At 45.0% G+C, this 27,278-nt stretch overlaps 1 protein-coding gene across 1 annotated transcript; it reads left to right on the top strand.

Annotated features, from left to right (window-relative positions):
* The first annotated feature begins 1,180 nt into the window (after positions 1-1,180).
* Positions 1,181-26,999, top strand: zgc:158376 (uncharacterized protein LOC100101643 homolog). Its single transcript, XM_061712653.1, is given in 12 exon segments — positions 1,181-1,732; positions 8,226-8,426; positions 10,686-10,829; positions 12,598-12,684; positions 12,829-13,017; positions 14,550-14,582; positions 15,635-16,249; positions 16,251-16,858; positions 23,227-23,390; positions 24,733-24,894; positions 25,237-25,458; positions 26,246-26,999. Coding segments are annotated over 11 exon segments (2,652 nt in total). The 5' UTR covers positions 1,181-1,732; positions 8,226-8,240; the 3' UTR covers positions 26,488-26,999.
* Positions 27,000-27,278: the final 279 nt, after the last annotated feature.

Below are 27,278 nucleotides of genomic sequence, written 5' to 3'. Positions count from 1 at the left end.
ATCCAAAATACCAATACATGTATTTGTATCATTTGAACATTTTGAGTATTTTGTATTGCTCATTTTTTATATTGCTCTTTTTTAATTATTTAGCTATTTATTGTTTTTTTTTTAGGATATACTTTTTTTTATACCTTTTCATACTTTCGTGTATATTTTGTAAAAATTGTTGAGTGTGTGTATGTTTGCTGCTGCACAAGTGAATTTCTCCTCTGGGGGATCAATAAAGTTTATTTTATTCTATTCTATTCTATTCTAAATGAACACAGAAAAGTTAAATATTTTTAAATATATTTAAAATTAGGTTTATATTCATTATTTGAATTTATTTAGGGTATGTCTGGATGTATTATTATATTATTTAATCAATTTTTAATTTTGACATATGTTTATGTATTATTTGCAGGTATTGATTATTAAAAATAACCGTAATTATATTAAATTGTGTATATTTTTAAAAGTTATTTTATTTCTTCAGTTTATTTCAATGTCAGGAAAGTTTTAAAATGAAACACTATAAAATGAAACTATAATACAATAATAATAATGATTATATTGTTTATGATAAGATGTGTATATATGTGTATGTATATACAGTATATGTTGTAAATGTATATTATTTATAATTGCTCTGGTATATCATTTATTTATAATACTCAGGTATATTTATATTTATAATGCTCAGGTATGATATAGGAATGAAGTGCTGTAATATTTCTATAATGTAATAATAGGTATATTTGTTTTGATAAAGTAAAGCTTGCTGTTATATTTTTTATTTTATTTTGTATTCAAGCAAAATCGAAATAGAAACAAGGGGTTGGACCTCATAAGCTTTTTACTTCCTCCTACTCCTTTTCAGGTATGAAGGTTTATTTCCTTTTGATTTTGTTTAATGACTGTTTATTTGTATTATTTTCTGATGTTTTGTGTAATTGTTTGTTTTTTGTATTTATAATTAATATATAATAATAATAATAATAATAATAATAATAATAATAATAATAATAATAATAATAATAATAAAGATTTCAATCAAACACCCAAAATACTAACATGTAGTTTTCTGTGCTCACGTAAATGAACACAGAAAACTACATGTCCCAGAATGCAACGCCGCACCGACCACGTTTGTGACGAAATCCCGCAGAGGCGGGGCTTGCATGTCTTTTGCGGCCCATATTTTATTTACTACATTTATTTATTTATTTATTCAGGTTTCCAGTCTCCCTGCGAGGCTTCGCGGGCCGTGCGGCGTCTTTGCGGTTTCACCTGCTGTGATGTAACCGGAGGGCTGGACGCGTTTACGGGGCCAGCACCAGCACCAGCAGCTCTTATTAGTCCCGCACGAACCCGCAACAACCCGCCGGGGCAGGAGCCGCAACAATCACACAATAGACGCGAGAACAAAAGCAGCAGCGGCGGCGAGAGACCCCGCACCTGAGCGGGCCTATACTTTCCCGCGGAGGGTTATTACTACAACGCGGAGTTTCGGAGCGGTTTGTTTGGAAGGAACCCGAAGGAAAGAGCGGGAGAAGCGGCGGCGGCGCAGGGTAGGCGCTGCGGCTTCGAACCCTCAACCCTGAGCCGCATTAACCGAGCAGGGCAGCCGGGGGAGAGGGAGCAGGGAGAGCCGGGGGAGAAGGGATCTGGCCCCGGGAGCGAAGCCGCAGCCGCGGGGCCGCGGACATGAAGCCAGCATTCCTCCTGACGAGCCAGCGAGGAGCATGAGGTGAGAGAGAGGCCTGGAGGAGGGGGGAGTGGGTGCTAACATGGCCTAGCCTGGGCTAATCTAGGCTAGATCGATACTTGAGGCTCCGCAGGAATCGATCAGCCCCGCAACAACCACATCACAGAACCATCATTCACGTGGAGAACCTGCAGCTGCTTCAGGACCACGTGACCAGAGCCATGAGGGGGGGGGGGGTTCTGGTGGACCCCCCAGATCCTGATCTGATCTGATTGATGAGGGGGATTGATTGATTGATTGATTGGAGGAGGAGGTCACATCATCTGGGACCTGAAGGAGTTGTTGGTGCTTTTGGGGACCAACCTGGATGTGGTAGTAAAGGCCCCCCGGTCCGCCACACCTCTACAGCTCCGGTCCACAGCAGCCGGTTTAGGGGGCGGGGCTCGTTTCTGCTCCACCGGACCCCCGTTTGGTTGAGGTCCCCGTTTCCACGTAGCAAAAACGGTGGTGTTTTCATGCGCTTTGGCCATTCCTTTACACGAAAACGGAGCTCAAAGTCACCAAAAACCATCATTCCTGAAAACTCCAGCCAAAGTGGAGATTTGCAAAAACCTCCGTCTTCACGTTTGCTTGTAAACAGAGAGAAACGGACATTTAGGCTTCAGAACGTCACATCATGAGACAGAAACGTCACCAGCGTCGTGTGTTTACAATTTGGCCACCGTCAATATTTTCTTGTATTTTACTTTTATATTCTAAAGTCGCCCTTAAAAGTAACTCCACTTCTCTGTCACTCCAAACGAAAGACTCTCGTTCATCTTGGAAAAAACTGGAAGTAACTCGTGTCATTTGTTGACGTTTTTTTCAAGGATTCTGATTGGCTAGCATGACTTTGTTACTTGTTACACTGCCCCCTGTAGGTTTGGCTGCTCATAGCACCTTAACAGCTATTTATGCGGGTTTGTGTAAATGATGGTATTTTTCAAAACGTAGAGGGGGAAATATATCTGTTTTGGTAAATACAAAAACGGCTATGTGTAAACGTGGCCTGAGACAAGTCTGTCCAGGGGGGTCCAGAGGCCGGTGCCGCCCCTGGAAACCCAAGTCCAGTCCAGACGACCCGGACTAAGTTCTGGTACCATTGACCGCGTTTCCATGCAGTCAATAACCCTTTTAAAACCGGAATATTAGCAAAAACCCGGTTGCGCATGGCCATGTACACATATCCTGAATCCATATCCTGATCATATTCCGGTTTTTAAAAACCCGAAAATGAACCCTGGGTTACTCTTTTTCTAACCTGAACATTCGGTCATGTAAACGCCTAACGGGATATCCCCATCAAAAGGAACAGGAATTTGTTTTCTGTGCATGTTCTTTTCGCAATGAATCTTGGTCTTTTGAGTCCAGGAAGTTCTTATAAACATGGAGAAACGCAAGACCAGGAGGAGACTAATCACTTCATAAATGTAATGAAGGATATGAAGACGGTAGAAAGTACCAGGATAGCGAGATTTACAAAAAGGTGAGCGAAAAGTTGCGCAAAGCAGGATTTGTAGGAACGCCAGACCAGATCAAGCTCCGCTGGAAGACGCTGAAAAAGGAAAACTACAGGACGAGAAACTAAACGGTACCAGCGGGTCCGATTATCCGTCGTGCTGCTGTTATTGTTTTGAATTTGGATACAGGAAGAAGAAGCGGAAATGACGGGAATTGCGTCATGATGTTCTCCGTGCGTCGCTGGTTTGATCCAGATATCCCAAATGATTAATTACCATGTAAACAGGGATAACCCTGTTTGCTCACGCATGGAAACAGATTATTCCCAATGTTTCAGTAACCGGAATATTAGCAATAACCCGAATTTTGACTGCATGTAAACATAGTCATTCTCTCCTTTTCTAATATCAGTTCTGCAGTCTGGGTTCGGGTCCCGGCCGGTTCTGACCGGATCCCAGGCGGTTCGTTGATCCTGACGTCCTGCTCTTCCTCTAGTGGACGTCTTCTTCTAGTCCGTCCGGCATCAAACCTGCTGGCTTTGTCTTCGGCGCCCGCTTTTAAACCACTTCCTGCTCGGCTGCCGACGTGGTTGTCGCAGACAGGTAACCGAGGTAACCTGGACACGCCCCCCTGGAAGCTAGTCCCAGGTTTCTGAGGAGAAACGGAGGGAACAACAGGCCTGAACCTGGACCTGGACCACGCCTGGTGCCTGTACCACGAGTGTGGTACTTTCAACTCACTGACATGAACCGGTGATGCTCACTAGTGGAGTACTGGGCTCTGTGGTACTCTGCGGGGTCCAGGTGTACCCCTTTTCCACCAAACCGGTTCCAGGGCTGGTTCTGGTTCACAACTGGTTCAACTTCAGCTGAGAACCGGTTTGCTTTTCCACAGCTCGGGTGCTAAGAGGAGCCACGTCGGTTACGTCTCTGCAGACGTCGGTTACGTCTCTGCAGACGTCGGTTACGTCTCTGCAGACGTCGGTTACGTCGCTGCAAACGTCAGTTACGTCTCTGCAAACGTCAGTTACGTCTCTGCAAACGTCAGTTACGTCTCTGCAAACGTCAGTTACGTCTCTGCAAACATCAGTTACGTCGCTGCAAACGTCAGTTACGTCGCTGCGTTTGTGTGAAAGTTGCAGCAACAACAAGGTATCTGCTCTAATGGCGCTTATCCATTAGTACCTACTCAGCGCGCCCTGACTCGGGACGCCTCGTCCTCGTTTGTTTTTAAACACCCAGGTGTTTAAGACGTGGGCGAGTTGGAGCGAAGCTACTGTGACGTATTTGATTGTGGAGCTAAACAGAGAAGACAACACTAAAGATGTAGAACCTGGAGGAGATGATAGATGTGCTGCTGGGACTGTGGCTTGTGTTCGATATCAAGTTAAAAAATGAGAGTGAAAGAAGCTTCAAGTGGCAACGCTTTTTTTTTTTTTTTGTTGTTCGTGTCGTCGCTGATGAGAAATCAGCTGGGACCCGCAAGCGGCTGAGAAATGACCGAGTGCCTGGTACATCTGGTCGTTCCTTATCGCCCGTCTAGATCCCTTTTTAATTCTCTCCTCAGCCACCAGGTTTATGAACATCTGCACCTCAGAGTTGGATCACCAAACAGACGTTTGCGCTGCCATTGCCTGTCAGATCAAATGAAGAGCCGCGAGTCATTCTCGCGCTGACTCTCGCTTCCCGATTCAAACGTCTGACTCCAACCCCCCGACTAATCGGTAGCGTGTAGTGTGATGATGTCAGATCCAGGGCCGACTCAGCCGCTTATGGCGCTTTTCCACTAGTACTTACTCAGCCCGACTCGGCTCGTCACGCCTCTACCCGGCTCCACCCGTTTTGTCCCTGTTTGTTTTTCCACAGCCAGATGAGAAGTGGGCTGGTTGGGGTGAAGCTGCTGTGACATACTCGATTGCGCAACCGCTTTGTTCATGTCGGCGCTGATCAGAAATCAGCTGGAGCCACGAGGGGCTGAGAGTAAAACAGCCCGTCTACATCCCTTTTTTAATTCTCTCGTCAGCCACCAGGTTTATGAACATCTACACCTCAGAATTGGATCATGAAACAGACGTTTTGCGCTTTATAATAAAATCGCCGCAAGTCGCTCTTGCGCTGACTCCCGCTTCCTGATTCAAACGTCTGACGGCCCCGCCCCCCGACCAATCAGTGGCGTGGAGGGTGATGACGTCAGAAATTGTCCCGGCTCAGCCCGGTTAGAACCTCGGCAGAATGGTTACAGAAAAAGTATCGGCTTGGCGCGGCGTGGCCCGCCTTGGCCCGTAGTGGAAAAGCGCAAGACGGGGGCGTGGGGGGTAGAAGCGAGCTGAGGTGATACTAGTGGAAAAGGGCCATTAGAACCTCGGCAGAATAGATACAGAGAAAGTATCTACTCGGCACATTAGACACGCCTTCACCCGCCTCGACCCGTTGTGGAGAAGCGCAAGACGGGGGCGTGGCGAGTAGAGGCGTGCTGAGTAGGTACTAGTGGAAAAGTGCCATAATAGGACTTGGTCCACATATCTCCTCAGATCCATGATGCTTTGCTGCATCCAGATTCATTCTTATTTGAAAATGTCTCCGTCTCCCAGTCTTGCTGTTGCCGTTGGTCTTAATAACTCCGTCCCCTCTACTTACGTAAGCGGTTCTTTCCTCTGGACCAGCAAAGAGTTGGTGCTGCCGTGGAACCAGTTCTTCTGGACCGGAGCCAGTTCTTTGTCAGTGGAAACAGAAAGACCGGTTCCAAACTCAGCACTGGCCCAGAACCAGAAGCCCTGGAACCGGTTTGGTGGAAAAGGTGTACGTGAGAAAAGATGAAACTCTGTTTGGCCCAACTTTCCAGAGATTAGGAAAACTGGAGGAAGGTTGGAGCAAATCTCTGGGGGAAGTTCCGGCAGTAACGGTGGCGGGAACCAACGTCCCGGCTGCTGTGTGATGTCTACAAAGTAGGTGTGATGGGAAAACAGAGCTTCCCGTCCTTGACTGAACCTAAACTGCTGAGGACCGGAGCCCAAACACAGACCAGCGGTGGGAAGTTCTGGGAACTCCTTATCAATGTTTCTCTACCGGGATGATTCATCCTCCGGGCTTTAATATCAGTCTGCTCCTCTGGTCCATCGTCATTCTGCACCGAGACGCCTGACCAACGGAGGTTCTGACCCCTTTAAACTGTTTAATTAAATCTACTGATATCTGGATCAACAGAAAAAGCCCGGTTCCAAACTCAGCACTGGCCCAGAACCAGCCCTGGAACCGGTTTGGTGGAAAAGGGGCAGTGCAGGGTCCTGGTACCCCCTCCGGTTCCTCCCTGATCACATCGACCGGACAGGACTTTAACAGCTGACCATCTTAGCGTCCTCCTAAGTGGGTGGGCGTGTTTTTTTCCGGTCAGCTTCTGAGTCTTTCGGGGGAAAATGATGCTTGGGAAAAGCGCTGATGACATCACAGGGGGGCGTGTCCTCCCCGAGCCTCTGGTACCTGAACCGGATGAGACGTGGAGACGGAGACGGAGGCTGGACGGGACGCAACTCCGCTGCCGTTTTAAGCTCAAGAGATAAACAGGATTAAATCAGATGTTGCAGGTTAAACGTCCCTCATTTGTCGTTAAAAGTGTTAAATTCAGGTCCAGAGCTGCTTATCAGAGAAACTTCCAGAAAAATGTCAGATTTCACTAAAAATGCAGGGGATTTGTAGTCGTTCTGCTGTAAAAAGAGGGGGATGAAAACGGGTTACGGGTCAGTACTTCTGTGTGTTAACTAAAGTTGCTTTCGTCAACGAAAATTATGACTAAATATCGTCGTCAACGAACCTTTATCACCTGAGGAAAATAAGACGAGACACGACGAAAATCCAGATCATGTGACGATAACGATGATTAAATATATAATGCAATATTGTAGAGGAATAAAAACCAGACTAAAATGTAGATTACAAAATAAAAACTGCTAAAATGTGTCTTCGTTTTCGTTGACCAAAACGAGACGAAATGTTCCACCAAAGATCCTAAATCTCAAATTTTTTTTTAAAAAGTAGTTTCCTCTCTTCTCGGTTCTATCAGGAAACAGCTCTCATCTTTCTGTCTGTCAGTGTAAAACCTCTAATGTTTAAGGTGGCTCTCAGGAATTATTGTTTTTAACTGTTTAAGCACAAATCACATTTGAATATTTACATTTTTTATATCTTTATTTTCCTTCTTGTTTTTTTTTTTTTCCTTTTTTCCATTTAGTTTTTCTTTATTTTTAAATTTTTTTTCTTAGTTTTTTTCATTTTTTTTTTTGGACCAAAACGAGACAAAATGTTCTAATAAAGATCCTTAATGTCCATGTTTTCAGTAGTTTCCTCTGGTTTAGTTCTGCTGCTGGGTGACGTCACGTCCTCACAAAATCACAGGAAAAAATAAATATGTTGTAAACTCAAATTAGAGTCTCCTGTATCTGGAATGAATGTATTCTTGAGTCTACAAGGTAATAATAATAATAATAATAATAATAATAATAATAATAATAATAATAAGATAACCTTGTTTGAATTGTAAAATGGGTTTGGCTAAATACAATCTTTGACTAAAACTAGACTAAAATGCTACGGAAGAGTATTAGGGCGATGCAGGAGAAAAAATATTTGAGGGGAAGATTTTTTTTTTGACATTGAAATTAATGTTGAAATACAATTTCAAGAATAAAGTTAAAATTTCGCCATTTTTCCTCAACATTTAGACTTTTTTCTCGACATTTAGACTTTTTTTCTCGAGGTGCATAATGAAAAAAAAATCTTTCTCTTCTAAAATATGATTTTTCTCCTGCCTGGCTCTAATACTCTTCATAAAAATGTTCCTGGACAATTCTGACTAAAATAAGACTAAAATGCTCAGACTTTTAGTCGACTGAAACTTGACACGACTAAAAGGAGAATGAACATGACTAAAACTAATAAAAACTAAAATGATAGCTGGACCCAAAGACTAGACTGAAACAGAAGCAACAACTGAGCTCCACCTGACCTCTGACCCGGTTCTGTGTCCGGTTCTGTCCCTGCAGCTGACTCGTTCGGGGATGTCGGGCAGTAAGGCGCTGGGCGGCGGCGCCGGCGGGGGGGCGCGGCGCAGGCGGACCCGCTGCCGCCGCTGCCAGGCGTGCATGAGGACGGAGTGCGGCGAGTGTCACTTCTGCAAGGACATGAAGAAGTTCGGAGGTCCGGGACGCATGAAGCAGTCCTGCCTGCTGAGGCAGTGCACAGCGGTGAGGACACACACACGTATATACAGACATATACACGCACACACATATACAAACACATATATGCACACACTCACACACAGAGCCGTCTGGGAGATTTGCGAGGCCCTGTGCGAAATGGCCGGGGGGTGAAATTTTGGGGTTTTTTGGGTCGAATCGGGTGTCTATATGCGCAATTTTAACTCTCCAATTAGCAAAATACTGGATACCTCCCCCTGCCTCATCATCATTTGGCCTGCCACGATGCGGGGCCCCACGGCTGCTTGAGACCCGGTTGGATCGGTGATTTTTGTAACAAATTTATCAAACGAGCCTTTCAGAGAGGCATTAAACTCTTCCATTTTCTTTCGTTTTTTTCTTTTTTCATTCCCTGATGGAAATTTCCTGAATCTGTCTCGTTCTCTCGACATTGTGTGACAGTTTGTTCCACACTCCACCCGTCTGGATCAGAACACCTTGCGCCAATGCTCTTTGTCTGACGCAGCGACATCAATCAGCAAGCACATCATTACACATATATTTATTGATATGCACAGACTATTACACATTTAGTTCTGTAATGGAACGTGACTGTTGATATTTATAAGGGAAAGAAGGAAAAAAAACTAGCGTCATCTCCAGCGCCAACACCCTGATGTAACACTTTCTGCAGTCGAGCGACTCGATAAAGTATTGTAACACGAGCGAAAAAACAACAACTGTCTATGGAGAATGCTTTCCAACAGACTTCTAGTGCCACTTCAGATAAACACTAGAAAATAACCCGTGCAGTGGGATTGTCATTGCTAAAGATTTGCAGCCCTTTTCGGTGGTCGGAGATGTGGCTTTCGTCACCTAATGAAAACACTCGACCCACGTTATGTTGTGCCTCCCGCACACATTTCAACAACGTTGTCATATTTATTTTATTACTTCGCGGGGGCGTGAACCGTCCAACGCGAAGCGGAGGGCGGTTTACCTTACCTTACCTTACGTGGTTAGTATAGTGTATACTGTACTAACTGTACTGTACTGAGTTGTCAAGATTAAGAGGCTGTTGACTTAAAAGAATTATAGTAATTCACATTTTGAAAAGTGACGAGCAAAATAAACAGATCATTTTGGAAAAAAAGCTCTTTATGCACATAACGCAAACCGGACCGAAAACCATGGCCCAAAAACCGAATCCGAACGTGGGCTACCTGAACCGTTGCACCCCTAATATACACACATACACGTGCAGGGTAACTTCCTGTTTGGTGCTTTGGTCCTGGTGTCAGGTCTTTTACTGACAGACCAGGTCCTAGGGTTGGGGGTTGGTTCTGGACGGGTCCAGGTCTGGGCCAGACGTCCTCACAGAGACACAAACTCTGCTGCTGAGTTCAGTTCTGTTGGTTTCTGAGAGGATTCTTCAAATGGCACCAGAGCCGAGCCCAGCAGGCCCGGCATGCTGGGTTTCCATGGCAACCGGAGACGGTTGCTGGCACTGAGTGAGGGAGAGCTGGTTCTGATGCAATGACACACACACACACACACACACACAGCAATGTTCTGCTTACAGCAGCGGTACCGGTGATGCTGACCACCTCTTTTCCCGGGCTTTTATTTTGAAATGCTCTCGTCCCTGCAGGCGGTGCTGCCTCACACGGCTTTTATTTATTTTTTTTATTTTTATTTTTTTTTTTTTAAAGGTTTTTTGGGGCTCTAGTGGCCCTTTATTGAGATGCAGACTGGAAAGGGGTAGAGAGAGAGAACGGGGAAGACACGCAGCAAAGGTGCGCGGGCTGGATTCGAACCCGCGACCGCTGCAGGAGGACTGTAGCCTCAGTATATGGCCCGCTGCTTAACCCACTGCGCCACCGAGCGGCCCACACGGCTTTTATTTTGAAATGTCCCGCTCTTGTCCCAGGGTTTTATTTTGAAATGTGACCGGAGCGGCGGTACCGGTGAAGCTGACCACCTCTTTCCCAAGGCTTTTATTTTGAAATACAGCGGTACCGGTGATGCTGACCCGCTCTTGTCCCAGGCTTTTATTTTGAAATGACCCGCTCTTGTCCCAGGCTTTTATTTTGAAACGCTCTCGTCCCTGCAGCCGGTGCTGCCTCACACGGCTTTTATTTTGAAATGTGACTGCCTCACACGGCTTTTATTTTGAAATGTGACTGTCATCCCTGCAGCCGGTGCTGCCTCACATGGCTTTTATTTTGAAATGGTGCTCTCGTCCCTGCAGCCGGTGCTGCCTCACACAGCTTTTATTCTGAAATGTGCCTCTCGTCCCTGCAGCCGGTGCTGCCTCACACGGCCGTGTGCTTCGCCTGCGGAGAGGCGGGGAAGGAGGACACGGTGGACTCTCCGGAGGACAAGTTCAACCTGTGTCTGATGGAGTGCACCATCTGCAACGAGATCATCCACCCCAGCTGCCTGAAGGTCAGTCCCACCTCACTTTTATCCGGGTTCAACTGTTTTATCTGCCCCCCATCAAGGAGTTCCATCTCTGACTCTCAGAGGCCTTTATTAAAGAACAGAACAGCTGGATATCATCTGCATATAAACAGTATGAAACATCAGCCAACTCCTGGATTTTCTTACCTAAGGGGAGAACATACAATAGAGGGAATGTGCATGACGTCACAGATGCAGCTTCAGTGTCAGAAAGACTGAGTGTCAGAAAGACTGAGTGTCAGAAAGACTGAGTGTCAGAAAGACTGAGTGTCAGAAAGACTGAGTGTCAGAAAGACTGAGTGTCAGTGAAAATTTTAGTTTGAGCAACTGGAAAACATCTAAAATGGGAAAGAGCTGTTGTGCGATTGACTGTACTCATAGATTTAGCAAGAAATCTGAGTTATCATTTTACAGACTGACGAAAAATAAGCTTAAGAGAGACAAATGGATCGCTGCAATTCTCAGAAACACCTGGATTCCAGGCACCGAAACGTGGATTTGCGGTTCCCATTTTGTATCAGGTAATGCTGGATTTTTGGGTAGCTAACGTTAAACGGTCAAATCATAAAGTTTGGTGTCTTTATCACTTTAATTTCACCAACAAATCCTGCCTTGAAGTCAGACCAAGCATCAAGACTTTTGTAAGCCTTCAAGCTTTGCTTCGTGTATTTCCCCGGCGTAGAAATTAAGTACATATAAATATCAAGAAACTGGATTCGTGGCCAAATATTAATGTCCATGGACCACTGATTCTTGGGGTAACTGTACGGGTCACTGTCAAGTCCAACTGACGCTAATTTAAGGCCATGACTAGTGCAGTGTTTAAGGGCCAATCCCGATACACCCCCTACTTTCTACCACTAGCCCTAAAAATTAAGCCACAGGCGTATGGCCCTTGTAATCTTCCCTAGGGATTGGGACACCACTTGCTAAGTCACTGCGTGGTTTACGTTCGGGTACGTAAGCAACTGCGTAGTTACGTTTGCACATACGTCACACCATATCAGGAAGCCCTAAAAGCTGTTTTAATTTCCGCTGTAGCGCTGTTAATATGCCACTTTTTTCAGTTTTAATATTTTTTCAGGCGTAAAAGTAACCGTTAAGATCCCCAACCTAGGCTCAGTTTATTATTATTATTATTATTTAGTCGCCGCGCACCGTACGCCGTAGGCTCTGCGTTGGTGTAACGCGGAACCATTAATCAGCCTTTATTCTGGCGAGATCTGAAGATACAACGCAACTACGACCAAGCGAGTGATTATGTACATTCACTGAGTGAATATTATGAAAGTAAAATATATATTCCTTGCTAGAAATGTAATCAAAACGCATTTTTACGCAGAAACTAACTCAAAATATTGATTTTATTCACTAAATATTAGAAATGTCCGCCATGTTTTTTTGTTTGATTCAGTCTGCAAATGATGACGTAAAGCATTCTGGGAAATTTTTCTGGCCCTCGGTCGCGAAGTCAGCATCTGAAATCCCTCGCTGTGAAGGGCTAGATTCATACACACTAGCCCTCGATATGTCCACTACCCCTACATGCAAAGAGGAATTGGGACACCACTACCCTCACGGGAACGTGCAAAATGTAGGGGTAGGGCTGAAAAGTAGGACTAGGGGGGGGATTGGGACTGGCCCTTAGTGACACCGGTGACAAGTGCCAGTGTCACTGTGACGTCACAGCTCAGACGGTGACGGGGCCTCGGGCTGCTCTTCCAATCTCACGGCTGCTCTGTTTCCTCCTCAGATGGGCAAAGCTGAAGGCATCATCAACGACGAGATCCCCAACTGCTGGGAGTGTCCCAAGTGCCACAAGGAGGGCAAGACCAGTAAGGTGAGTGGGACCGGCTGGGACCGACCGCTAGGGAAGCAGTTCTTCCTCCTGGTCTCCAGGTCCTTGTCCTGTAGGGTGGTGTCCTGTTGTCATGGTTACGGCCCCCAGAACCAGGTCTGACCCCCTCTCCTCTCCTCCCCCTAGGACGGGGCGGACGGCTCGGGGAAGCGCCGGCTGGATAACGGAGAGGTGGGCCGCTGGAAGCTGACGGACGACCCCCCACCCAAGAAGAAGGCCCCCCCCTCCCTGGAGGAGGTGGGGCGGGGGGGCGACGGGAGCCACAAGAGGAAGAAGGAGAAGGACCCGCCGTCGGACAGCGGAGCCAAGAAGAAGGTGAGTTCTCCTCGGGGGGGGAAGAGCCGCCAGAGTCCTTACAAACACCAGGAAACTGGACCATATTACACCAGGAAACTGGACCACATTATACCAGGAAACTGGACCACATTATACCAGGAAACTGGACCATATTACACCAGGAAACTGGACCATATTACACCAGGAAACTGGACCATATTACACCAGGAAACTGGACCATATTACACCAGGAAACTGGACCATATTACATCAGGAAACTGGACCACATTACACTAGGAAACTGGACCACATTACACTAGGGCTGGGCGATATGGACCAAAAGTCATATCTCGATATTTTCTAGCTGAATGGCGATCCTCGATATATATCGATATTTTTTCTGTGACATAATTGGGGTTTCCCCCAAAGCATTATAGCATAGCATCTCTGTTAGCTTCATTTTCTTCTGAGGCAAACCCTTAAAAAAACAGTCAGTTTTAATACAAAGCCTCGTGCCAAATGTCACACAGGTTCCTTTATTAACAGAGGTCTGCACAATATCAAAATGTATAAAACACATGAAACAACAATAAACTGCCTGCAAATATAGAATAAAAATGCTTATTGAATAAAAAAAAAATCCCTTTCCTGCATAAAAATTAAATTAAAATACACTGTGCAATTAATACAATGTAGACAGTAACAGGCAGACTTTTCCACTGAGGTTGACAGTTGTGCAAATAACAAAACATTTGTTCAAATCTCAAATAAAGCATGTAAACAGATATTTCATCTCTTTGAGCAAATCTCAAATAATTTCAAGTCAACTACTGTACATTTTACAGATTTTGTGCCAGGAAAACTAACCTGTCAACACTGTCAGGTTTCAGCACACAAAGGTACTTTTTTTGCCAGCGAGAGGGGTCAATTTGTCACAAAATAAGCTATATCGATATAAACGATATTGTCTCGTACCATAACGCGTTTGAAAATATATCGATATATATTAAAATCTTGATATATCGCCCAGCCCTACATCACACCGGTCATGAAATCACTGCACTGGCTTCCAGTGAGTCAAAGGATAGAGTTTAAAATCTTCCTGCTGGTCTACAAAGACCTGAATGGTTTTGGACCAGAATCCATGCTGGATCTGTTAGTTCCTATGAAGCTCCCAGACCCCTGAGGTTCATCTGGATCTGGTTTGTTGTGGTTCCCAAGAACCAGAACCAAGCAAGGTGAGGCAGCGTTCAGTTATTCTGCTCCTCACCGGTGGAACAAACTTCCTGTAGACCTGAGGTCTGCTCCAACTGTCAGCTCCTTTAAATCAGAATAAAAACATTACTGTTTAATTACATACTTACCTGCTGTACTCTACTGCCCTTAGTTTTCAGCAACTTGTGCTTTTTATTATTTTACCTTCTTTTCTCATAATTTTATTTCATTTTATTTGTTATTTATTGTCTAATTTTGTCTTGTCGCTTTTAATGTTGATGTAAAGCACTTTGAATTACCTTGTGTTGAATTGTGCTATACAGATAAACTTGTCTTACCTGTGTCTTGTGTTTCAGGTGAAAGGACCACATGAGAAACGGCTCAAGAAGGTACGTTTCTGCCCCCTCCCCTCGTTACTGCCCCCCCCCTGCTGTAAGATGCAAGTAATTATTAAAAGAAGGTGTTATTTCATTCTGTGGGTGACTGTCAATAGTAATTAAATATTTATTTGGTTACAAAATGTTTTTATTTTATTTACTTGGTCGGTCAAACATAATGCAGTGTAGCTCTCAAACATCTGGTAAGGGACATGAGGATCTTTTAACTGGTTTAATTAGATTGGTAAAGGGATCCAGTCGTGTTCGTCCCAGAAACTCAGCGATCAGCATCGTGACTCGTATGTTGTTTTAATCTAATGTGATTGGACAATTCATTCCCCGTCTTTTTTAGAATCAAACTGAATGACACAAACCAGATTTTTATGTTTGTTTTAAATAGGTTCAATAACACTTGCTTTTGAAATAATATTTGTTGATCAAATATCTGAAAGAAAGGAATGATCTTTTCAAATAATATACAGGACTGTCTCAGAAAATTAGAATATTGTGATAAAGTTCTTTATTTTCTGTAATGCAATTTAAAAAAAAACAAAAATGTCATACATTCTGGATTCATTACAAATCAACTGAAATATTGCAAGCCTTTTGTTATTTTAATATTGCTGATTACGGTTTACAGTTTAAGATTAAGATTCCCAGAATATTCAAATTTTTTGAGATAGGATATTTGAGTTTTCTTAAGCTGTAAGCCGTGATCAGCAATATTAAAATAATAAAAGGCTTGCAATATTTCAGTTGATTTGTAATGAATCCAGAATGTATGACATTTTTGCATTACAGAAAATAAAGGACTTTATCACAATATTCTAATTTTCTGAGACAGTCCTGTAAATTTCACTACTAGTGGAAAAGAGCCATTAGAGAACAGGTTACTGGGAAAAAATAACAGCGTTATTTTTAACGGCGTTATTCCCAACCCTGGTTACTGCCCCCCCCTCACAGCTGACCCCCAGTAATCCTGATGAGTCCAGAACCGTGTGGGTGCAGTAGCCGGCGGCGGCCAGCAGGGGGCTCCTGATCAGCTTCTCTTCTTCTCTCCTCAGAAACCCAAACAGGAGTCGGGGGAGTCCAACGGTCCCGGTTCCTCCGGAGCGGCCGGAGGCCCGCCGGGCTCCTCCAGCTCCGCCCCCTCCTCCCAGCCGGGCGGGGGGGGCCCCGGGGGGGCCGCCGGAACCACCAGCGCCGACCAGCGCTTCCACCACCGCGAGAAGCTGGAGCGCTTCAAGAGGATGTGCCTGCTGGAGCGCCGCGCCGACTCGTCGTCCTCCTCCTCCTCCAGCTCAGAGTCCGACTCCGAGTCCGACTCGGACTCGTCCCTGCGGGGGGAGCAGGGGGGCGGGTCCTCGCCCTCCTCATCCTCCCCGGCGCCGCCCCCCCCGGCGGCCTACGGTGGCGGGCGGGCGGAGCGCAGCCGCGGCGAGCGTGAGCGCGAGCGGCGCCTGGCGGAGCTCGGCTTCAGCGCCAGCGAGGAGTCGGAGGGGGAGGGGGGCCGGGGAGAGGAGGAGGAGCAGGGGGAGGAGCCGGCGGGGGGCGGGGACAAGGCCCGGCGGCGGGCCGGGGGTGACGCCCCCCCGCGGGGCCGGAAGGGCGGGCCGGCGGAGGCGGAGGAGGAGGACACGCCCCCCTCTGACAGGACCAGGAGGAACTCCGCCTCCCTGCCCCCCCCCCTCGCCGCTCTCCTCCAATCAGACGCCGCCGCCGCCCTCGCAGCAGGACGGTTTCGCCAAGCAGCAGCAGCAGCGCAGCAACGGGCAGGACGCCCGCAACGGGCGGACCCGGGGCGGGGGGGGCAAGGAGGGCGGGGGGGAGAAGGAGAACGCCAGCGGCCCGCTGACCAATCACAGACACGGCGGGGGGGCGGGGGGCGGGGCCAAGGGCGGGCGCAGCAGCAAGGTCCGCAGCAGCAGGAACCAGGGGCGGGGCGGCTCCATCCCCGCCTCCAACGGGGGGGGCGGGGGGCCCGGCGGCGGGGGGGGCCCCCTGGCGTCGGCCATGGCGGCGTCGCCCTGCTCGGCGCCGTCCCGCCTGGCGCCGCGCTCCCAGCTGATGAAGCGCAGCCCGCCGGCCGTCCCCTCGCCCCCCCGCCCCGTGCAGATGGAGCGCCACCTGGTGCGGCCGCCCCCCGCCTGCCCCGAGCCCAGCCGCCTCCCCCTGGACTGCGGCTCCGCCCACATCGTCACCCGGGACGTGTGGCTGCGCGTCTTCACCTACCTGAGTCAGCGGCAGCTCTGCGTCTGCATGAGGGTGTGTCGCACCTGGAGCCGCTGGTGAGGCCTGACGATCATCCTCATCTTCCTCCTGCTGCTCTTCCTCTTCCTCATCTTCATCCTCATCCTGAACCTCTTCTTCCTCCTCATCTTCATCCTCTTCCTCCCGCTCTTCATCCTCCTCTTCTTTGCACTCTTCTTCTTCTTTTTCTTCCTCTTGATCTTCCCTCTTCCCCCTGATCTTATTCCTCCTCCTCTTCTTCCTCTTCCTCCTGATCTTCCTTCTGTTCCTCTTCCTCCTGATAATCCTCTTCATCCTCCTCTTCTTTGCACTCTTCTTCTTCTTCCTCCTCTTCCTCCTGATCTTCTTCCTCCTCCTCTTCTTCTTCCTCCTCTTCCACCTCCTCTTCTTCCTCCTGATCTTCCTCTTGATCTTCCTTCTCCTCTTCTTCCTCCTCCTCTTCTTTCTGATCTTTTTCCTCCTGATCTTCCTTCTTCATCTTCCTGCTCCTGCAGCTCCTATTTATGTGTTTAGTATTTATTTATTTATTATTTATTATCCTCAGGTGTAAATTCACCACCACCATCACCTTAATGACGAGCTGCGACCCAAATCAAGGAAAAGTTCCAACTTCTCAAAGTTTTGAATGAAAAGATGGTGCAGTTTGAATCGGAGATAGTAGAATATAATATCACACAAAAACATGAACCAAAACGGCAAAAACCAAAATGACTTCAAGTGGTGATAATAGAGGGAAAGATTGATGCTCAATTAGCTGCAGTTTAATTAAATCCAAAACACTTCAGTAACTTCAGCCTTTTTTAACAGACTCAACATGAAACATGAAATAAAACAAAAATAACTTAAATATGTAGCGTTTGCTGAGTACCAACTTCCTGAATATATAACAATTTACTATTAAAACTATCTAGTCACTTATTCAAGTATAATCATAAGGCTGATATAACAATCAGAACATTTCAGTAATGGCCGTTTTTAAGACTCAATAGTGCTTTTATGCACAAACATGAAATAAAGAACTCAAAATATAGTTTTAGCTGAATAATTATCCCTGAACCTCTAACCAGTTCCTATTAAAACTATCTATTCACTTATTCAAGTATAATCATAAGGCTGATTATAACAATCAAAATATTTCAGCAACAATCAATTTTAACATATATAAATATATATATTAAAACCACTCACATGATGTAGTTTTAGCAGAGAATCCTCACTGAACCTTTACAATCAACACATGAGAAGAAAATCTGTTTCCTCTGCAGTTTTTATCCACAAACTCTAATAAATTACACAAAGTGCAATTCAAAACGATTCAAGTACAAAAAATTAATTTTCTTCTGATTAACTTATCAATAGGTAAATACTGAAAAACATTGTGCTTTGAAGAAAATGAAGCAGCACTTATTTCCACCTGAGGTGTAAAATAACTTCATAGACCTCAGTTTGGAGGAATTAACGGGAGAACTGGACACGTTTGTTCCTCCTGACAGATATTCTTCCTCGTATCTGGTTTTGCTCAACATGTATATGTACATATGTAAACAAACTGCAGGTCTTTCTATGCTGTGAACTGGCGGGTGTCAACTCACATTACAGGGCAGGGCATCATCGCCATCTACTGGTCAGGAGGAGGAATGACACTCAGATTTTTATTTTTATTTTATTTTTTATTTTTTTGCTGGATCCAGGATTTATTGAGATTCCCCGGCATAAAAAAAGAGGAAATCGTGAAGTTATGTTGTTCTTCAGGGAGTTACCCCCACCCCCAGCTATACATAATAAACGTATAGTTAATATAAAACAGGAAAAAAAATTCTATCTATGATAAATGTTGTTGTTATAAACACTGACATTGTTTTCCTCGTACTATTGCAGGTATAATAAACATTTTGACTTGATTTTCTATACTTTCACAACAATTATTTATGTTTTAATTTTAGGAGGCTCAGAAAAACAAAGACTATTTGTTTTCCTGAAATAAAGGCACATTTTCTACTATTTGTAAACCCCAGTTTATCACAAATGCAAAGTCGCTGCATGACAATAATAAAAAAGCTTAATATCGGTGGTAAATGTTGAAGTTCCTTTTAAACTGACACATCCAGTAAAAAATAATTTTTCTATTTATTTGAGCCTTAATTTTGTCTTTTCAATGGTGAAAATCATTTTAGAAAATCCGCTGGGAATATAGTCATTTAATGCCACAGTGTGAAAACTCATTCTGACGACGTTAATTGCTGAGCTAAAAGCATCCCAAACCTCCAGCATCATTTCTCAACTCATCCAACCTCAAACAAATGCAGATTTGCAGAGCTTATGTCCAAAATGTATGTCCAAAATATTAAAGTACTGCTCAGAAACTGTCTTGGATGTTGAGGCGGTTTAAAAGGCGTCATTTTTGATTCTGAGCTGAGGTTTATTCCTCACATAAAGCAGGTTGTTTAAAACAGGATTTTATCACCTGAAAAACATAGCCAGAGTCCGCCCGTTTCTCTATCTGGCCAACACGGAGATGACAATGCATGCTTTTATTTCTAGTATCGATTATTGCAACGCCCTGCTCTTGGGTCTTCCCAGAAAAAGCATATCACACCTCAGTTTCTCCAGAATTCTGCGGCACGTGTGCTGATGAACACCAGAAAGTGGGCCCATATGTTTTAAGATCACTGCATTGGCTGCAGTGTGTCTCAGGATAGACACTCAGATTTTTGAAGCATTTCCTTCCCCAGGCAAACACACACCACTCTTAAACACACACAAACCGGTTCAGGGGGCCAATCTGGGGCTCTTTATTTACATTTTTTTAGTTTGTTTAGAGCAGAATGAGACCACTGCTGTCAATAACAACAACGGTAACAACTAGAAAATTTCAGGAAATTTTGATATGAGCCCTACGGCCCATTCGTCCTCTCTCACTGCTTTTGTTTGGGGCTGTAGTGGTTGTGTTTAAGGTGGTACTGGTTGTGTTTAAGGTGGTACTGGTTGTGTTTAAGGTGGTACTGGTTGTGTTTAAGGTGGTACTGGTTGTGTTTAAGGTTGTTTTGGTTGTGTTTAAGGTGGTACTGGTTGTGTTTAAGGTTGTTTTGGTTGTGTTTAAGGTTGTTTTGGTTGTGTTTAAGGTTGTTTTGGTTGTGTTTAAGGTGGTACTGGTTGTGTTTAAGGTTGTTTTGGTTGTGTTTAAGGTGGTACTGGTTGTGTTTACGGTGGTACTGGTTGTGTTTAAGGTTGTTTTGGTTGTGTTTAAGGTGGTACTGGTTGTGTTTACGGTGGTACTGGTTGTGTTTAAGGTGGTACTGGTTGTGTTTACGGTGGTACTGGTTGTGTTTAAGGTGGTACTGGTTGTGTTTAAGGTGGTACTGGTTGTGTTTACGGTAGTACTGGTTGTGTTTATGGTGGTACTGGTTCTGTTTAAGGTTGTTTTGGTTGTGTTTTACGGTGGTACTGGTTGTGTTTACGTTGGTACTGGTTGTGTTTAAGGTGGTACTGGTTGTGTTTAAGGTTGTTTTGGTTGTGTTTAAGGTGGTACTGGTTGTGTTTAAGGTGGTACTGGTTGTGTTTACGTTGGTACTGGTTGTGTTTAAGGTGGTACTGGTTGTGTTTAAGGTTGTTTTGGTTGTGTTTAAGGTGGTACTGGTTGTGTTTAAGGTGGTACTGGTTGTGTTTACGGTGGTACTGGTTGTGTTTAAGGTAGTACTGGTTGTGTTTAAGGTGGTACTGGTTGTGTTTAAGGTGGTACTGGTTGTGTTTAAGGTGGTACTGGTTGTGTTTACGGTGGTACTGGTTGTGTTTAAGGTGGTACTGGTTGTGTTTAAGGTTGTTCTGGCCGTGTTTGGGGTTGTTAATAATGGCCAATAAACCAAACCAAGGCATGGATGCACGTTGCGGTTCGGGCCACATTTACGGATGATTTATTCATATTCTCCCCCATAAAAAGGCATAGGTTTTTGTTGCCATGGTAACAAGCCCCATAGGATAGAATGGGACAATTTGGCTTGAATATCTCAAAAGTTGTAAACAACAGCCTAATGAAACCTCAGTATGTTGTAGTCCACATCGTCCCGAGTCTTTTAACGTTGGATCAAAGTCTCTACGATATCGCGTTGCCGAGCAACAAGCGTCCAAATTTCCGTTAGCTTGAAAATTAGAATAGTTAAATATCTCAAAAAGCGTAAGAGCTAGCATGATGAGACTAAAATATGTTGTAGTACAACGCGTCACGGGTTTGTCAATGTTGTAATGTCTGTACGATAAACTGTTGCCTAGCAACAAGCGTCCAAAATAAAATTGACATTTTTTTTAAATTGAAAGTTAAATATCGTAATAAGTGGCATGATGAGGTTGTACGGTCCTTTAGTGCCAATCGGGCTGAGTGTTTGTAAATTTGAACGATGTCTCTACGATAAAGTTCGGCCGAGCAATAAGTGTCTGAATCTTCGCCTTTTTTTTTTTTTTTTTTTTTTTTTTTTTTTTTTTTTTGCTTTTTGGCATCTAGCGTTGCCATGGTAACACTTTTGACTGAGAAAAAAGTATTGACCATCGAGGCACGATGGAGACGCATCCAACGATGTATGCCATGCATGGGTGCACGTTGCGGTTCAGGCCGCATTAACGGACGAAAAAAGTATGGGGAATAATAAGAAGAAGAAGAAAAGGGAAACCTTTTCTAGATACTATTATATCGCCTTCATTTTTCAGGTTTTCTCGGGCGTGTTTTATTTTTGGGGGGATTTTTTTCTTCCATATCAGAGCGGGGTCATGCTGTACATGGGCCGTAAGGTGAACCCTGTTTCATCCCGCTCCCACCTTTGGGGACGACACAATCTTTACATCATAAAAAAGATTGATTCATGCTCACCTTTTTATAAATAAAAGTTCAGAGCTCAAAACCCAGCAAGAGTCCTGTGATCGGGACCGCAAAACGGTACTAGTTTCTTCTGAGCGGAGGAAGATTTTGGTCCGCGGGTCGAGGCGCGGTCGTCACGTGATCCCGCTGCACCAATAGGATGCGAGTTGCTAGTAAACACAACGGCAATATTGCGGCGACCGTGGTGACTTCCGATTAATGGCATGATGATGAAACCAAACCCCAAAAGTCGTCAAATATGATCTGAAATCGTGCTAAATACACTGCCACGTCAACTAAGAACTTTGAGATTATTAGACAACAAGGCGGACCTTATCTAAAGTATCTCCAAACACTTGATTGGATACCAGGACATGTAGCCTATGTATTTTTCTATAGATAAGAACGCTATTCTTTCGTTTGTTTTTAATAATAAGATGGTTATTGATTTAACTTGCTATTCCAGATTAATCTGATCTTGTCACCAATTTGATTTATATGGAACTGAGTTATATGTAATTTATATAAATGATAATAATGTAAATAATGATAACATTAACCATAATAATCATTTGTGCCATTAGAGATCTAAATGCCACAGAGAGGAGAAGGTGATCTTCCGATTCCAATTGATAACGATTCCTTTACATTGTCTTGTATTTATCTATGTAATATTGTTATTGTTAATGTGGCTTTTTGCTGGTTATTGCTGACTCACGGCCTAACACCCGCCACTGTGCAGTGGGACTTTTGCCAGTTATGCATTTATTCAATGCCAAAACCTCATACAATGTACAAAGAAAGTCCATTTGTATAGAGCCTCACTGCCTCCTAGGCTTGTAAATGTAAACACTGTACAGCTGGAGAAATTAAAGTGCATGAACAACAGTGCGGTGACAACCGCGTAAATCCATTATGTGTGTTGTAATAAAATAGTTTATCTTATTATTTATTGCGACAGAGAGCGCAACAATATATTGCAGTATTGATTTTTTTTTTTTTTTTCCCCCTTCTCTCCCCCCACCACTAATAAGGTGTATATATATATATATGTATATATTATTATATACATTAGGGATGGGCGGTATGGACTAAAAAATGTATCATGATAATTTCTGGCATTTATCCCGATAACGATAAAAATGTAGATAAAAAAAAATCCAATTCAACTCCACCTTTGTAACTATAAATCTATCACCACATTCAGTCTTTGGAGCCTCCAAATACCTGCTCTAAAAGATACTAAATGCTACTGAACTACACCAATTAAATTGAATTAATAAAAAACAATTAAATTAGTACACCTGTACTGCAAAACTGTAATGACTCAAGCTCCTCGCTCTCAGATCCGCCTTCCGCCATGTTTGTTACACAAAAACGTCATCAATGGGAATTGAGTCTGTCTGTCTGTCTGTCTGTCTGTCTGTCTGTCTGTCTGTCTGTCTGTCTGTCTGTCTGTCTGATGTTTCTGTGTTTTATTGTCTCTTTTCTTTGTTTTGCTGCGTTCATGTCCCACATCTGGATCACATCTTCCTCAGTAATACGTTTCCTCCCCCCCAGGTGCTGCGACAAGCGCCTGTGGACCCAGATCGACCTGAGCCGCCAGCGCTCCATCACCCCCCCCATGCTGAGCGGCATCATCCGCCGGCAGCCCGTCTCCCTGAACCTCGGCTCCACCAACATCTCCAAGAAGCAGCTGATGTGGCTCATCAACCGGCTGCAGGGTAGGACACGCCCACCCCCGTCCACCCCGGTTACCGTGGCGACGGCCGCCTCACCTTAAAGGGGACCTATTATGGCATCTAATACCTATTTTAAACAGGCCTTGAATGTCTTAAAAACAAGCTTTTGATTGTTTTTGCTAAATAAATTAGAAATTCAGCCTCTGAGCCATGTCTTTATCTTCCCATTCTCTAACCTCATTATCTATGTGGGATTCTGAGTAGGCGGGGCTATGATAATGAGGCTCTGTGCTGATTGGCTGCCTGAATGACGCGATACACCGCTATGAAAAAATGGTGGAAGCTCCGGCCGGCGGAGTTAGTTGTGGGCGTGGTTTCACGCATCGGAGGCCAACCGATGTAAATCACATTTTCGTTACGTAACGACGGGAGCAGATTCTGAACGGCTCGTAGATCCACATGACACTGGACGGCTCATCCGGGCGGCTGTACAGACTGCAGAATTTGGTTGCTTTCCTCCTTCTCTGAGTTGGCAGGCTGAGGGGAGACCACTTTATATATGTTAAAGCAAGAAAAAACCTTTGTTTTAAGAATCATTGCAAATTTGTGTCTCAAAATCCTTGGGTATCATAAAAAAGGTTAAACCCTTTTTAAAAGTAAGCACTTTATTAACTTTGTACAACAGTTTAATTTATTCCCATATCTCTTATTGTAATTTAATTTGGGCTAGCACTTAAGAATTGTTACGTTTAACGTTTAAAACCATTCACACCTTTGTTTAAAACATTACAAATACTAACAATCTACGATGTGAATAAGTATCAAACAGGAATCCTGGTGTATAAAGTCATATGCTCTCCGTTAACTTTACCCAGACATTTTCATCATTATTTAGATTTTAATTCTTATCATTCATGCTCCACAAAGAGAAGGAATGATTTGCACATCCCCTTCTGTAGTTGCTAAATGTTAATTTATGTATCAAGGTGTTTAAACAGTTTGAAACATCTAAGTGAAACATGCTCAACATTATCTGCATTCAAAAGAAAGCTGAAGAAAGTTTATAGATTTTTAATATATCTGTGTTTTTCATTCACCATTATTCAAATATATTTCTAAGCTATTTAATTGTGTTCCGAAGTATTGTATAACTCAGTTATCAGTTATACTGTATAGGCCGATGGATTGTGCTTATACAGTTTTGTGAATGATTGTTTTTTATTTTTTCTTGTTTTTAGGAGGGGGGAGTCGCTTATAAGCCCTTTGGGTTTTTATGACCTCCTGCACATCTTTTCTTAACTTTTTTTCTCCATGTAATGTTCCTTTTTACGGGTGCAAACAATAAAACAAAACAGACAAACAAACCTGCCCCCCGTCCCCCCAGGTCTGCTGGAGCTGAACGTGTCGGGCTGCGCCTGGCCGGCCGTGTCGGCGCTCTGCCAGGCCGTCTGTCCCTGTCTCAAGCTGCTGGACCTCAGCCGGGTCGAGGACCTGAAGGACTCGCACCTGAGGGAGCTGCTGGCCCCGCCCCCCGACACCCGGACAGGTGAGGCCCCGCCCACGCCCTCAACGCCTGGTTAACGCCCTCCGCATTCACCTCTGGTGGAAAACAGGGGTCACAATGTCGAAATGTCGAGGAAAAAAGTCAAAATGTCGAGATTAATGTTGAAGTACAATTTTGAGGAACAAGTCGAAATGTCGACCCCCGGGCTAGCATGACTTTATGCTTCTCGTTACGCTGCCCCCTGTAGGTTTAACAGCGTATTTATGCGGGTTCGTGTAAATGATGGTATTTTTCAAAACGTAGAGGGGGAAATATCAGTTTTTATAAATACCTGGCCTTAGGGCCCCAATTCTGCCGCTCTGACACTGCGTTCTCCCCCCCCAGCGCACGGCGAAACCCGCGCCGGACGCTTCCAGAACCTGACAGAGCTGCGGCTGGCGGGCCTGGACCTGACGGACGCCTCGTCCCGCCTGCTGGTGCGCTACGCGCCGCGCCTGGTGCGGCTGGACCTCAGCCACTGCGGCGCCGTCAGCGACCAGACGGTGCACACGCTGGCGTCGGCGCTGTCGCCGCTGAGGGACAGCCTGACCTACATCAACCTGGCCGGTAAACACTCCATAACACAACCTCAAGTCAACTTTATTTATACAGCGTCTATTACAACAGAGGCTGTCTCCAGGATGTCTCTAGAAAAGAGAGAAAAGTAGAAACTTACACAATAAACTCACTGATATTTTATTTGCTTTAATCTACTCAATTTAATTGTAGTTTTTGTTTGGAACCTGAACTTTTTTTGGGCTATTTAGTGGTATTTGTGATCTGGCAACCTCGCTGGATTTCTTAGTGACTTGTCTTTTTGGTCTTATTAAAAAGTCTTAAATTCAATTTTTGATAAAATAAGTAGGCCTGTGTTGAAAAAATCGATTTTCCGATTCTAAATCGATTCTCATATTAATTCCTAAAAATCGATTCTTATGTCTAAAGATCGATTTTTTTTTTTTTATTTTATTTTTTTTTTTTTTAAGCTAAAATGATTGTTTTACTGCATGAACTGTTGCAATTTCTTTCTTTTTTGCACTTCAAATTTATTTCACAATAGTTATTGTGAAATTATTATTTCACTAGTTATTTTACAGTCATATAATTCAGGCAAAAGCTCAAAAAACATTTTAAATAACACTAAGCCCAATCAATATCGAATCGAATCATGATAATCGATTCTGAATATTAAGAATCGGAATCGAATCGATTCTTGACATTTGAATCGATACCCAGCCCTAAAAATAAGGCTTTTAAATGTCTTAATTTGTCTTAAATCTCAATCCAAGGGTCTTAATTTTAGAGGGAATGTATCCAGTCATCACCGGCCCTCTGATGATGTCATCTGTTGCAGGTTGCGTGAAGGTGACGGAGCAGAGCATCCCGCTGCTGCGCCGCTGCGCCGCCCTGCAGACGGCCGACCTGCGCTGCTGCTCGCTGCTGCCCTCGGAGACGGGGCAGCTGCTGTCCTTCCCGCCCTCGTCCTCGTCCGCCGCTACGGCTACGGCGGCGTCGTCCTCGTCCACCACAGCCGCCGCACCCCCCCCTTCCTCCTCCTGTCCGGCTGACGACAGAATGCTGCTGAAGAACAGCTAGAGAACCAGTGACACAAGCCCCGCCCCCCCGCCGGGGGGGAGGGGGCGGAGCTTCCCCTGGGGGCGGAGCCCTGAGCATGTACATATTTGTTCTCTGTACAATTTTGGGTGTGTGTATATATCTGTAGTTTACTGTAAATGACCCCGCCCCCTCCGCCCAGCAACCAATCACCACGCTGGAACAGACGTGTCACGTCCAGCCGCCTCGCGCACACACACACACACACAGACACACACACACACACACACACACAGACACACACCTGGATCAACGTGCACGTTCTGATAGATGACATCATCAGACCTGGTCGGTCCGGAGGACGGGGGACGAGCAGATCGATCAGCTGCCAATCAGGCAGGACTGATCGATCAATAACCGCCAGGTTCAGATGGAGCCGCCGAGTCTCAGCTCGCCGCCTGGTCGCAGGTGAACTCTGGTCATGTGACGCCCCCGTGTGTGTGTGTGCGTGTGTGTGTGTGTGTGTGTATGTGTGCGTGAAACTGAGCCTCCATCATCCCGATCGATCGCATTTTTCTCAGGAGTATTTTAGTTAACTTTTAATTTATTGGCTGCACTTGATGCGTTCCGAGCGAAACGCTCCGGCGCCGCGGCGCCCCGAAAAGCCACTTCCTGTCTCCGCGGCGCCGGCCGGGCGTCGACGAGCGGCGGTCCGGGACCCGTGTGGAGGCTCCGCCTCCTCAGGTCTCCATGGAGACCGGAGCTGTGATTGACAGCGCGGCGGTCGAGGGTCGAGTCCGGCGTGAAAACCCGCTGCGTTGCTGGTTATTTTA

The sequence above is a fragment of the Cololabis saira genome, chromosome 21 (genome assembly GCF_033807715.1).
Source record: "Cololabis saira isolate AMF1-May2022 chromosome 21, fColSai1.1, whole genome shotgun sequence".
Taxonomy (NCBI): Eukaryota; Metazoa; Chordata; class Actinopteri; order Beloniformes; family Belonidae; genus Cololabis; species Cololabis saira.
Note: the sequence above shows the minus strand (reverse complement) of the source record. Positions and strands in the feature narration are given on the sequence as shown.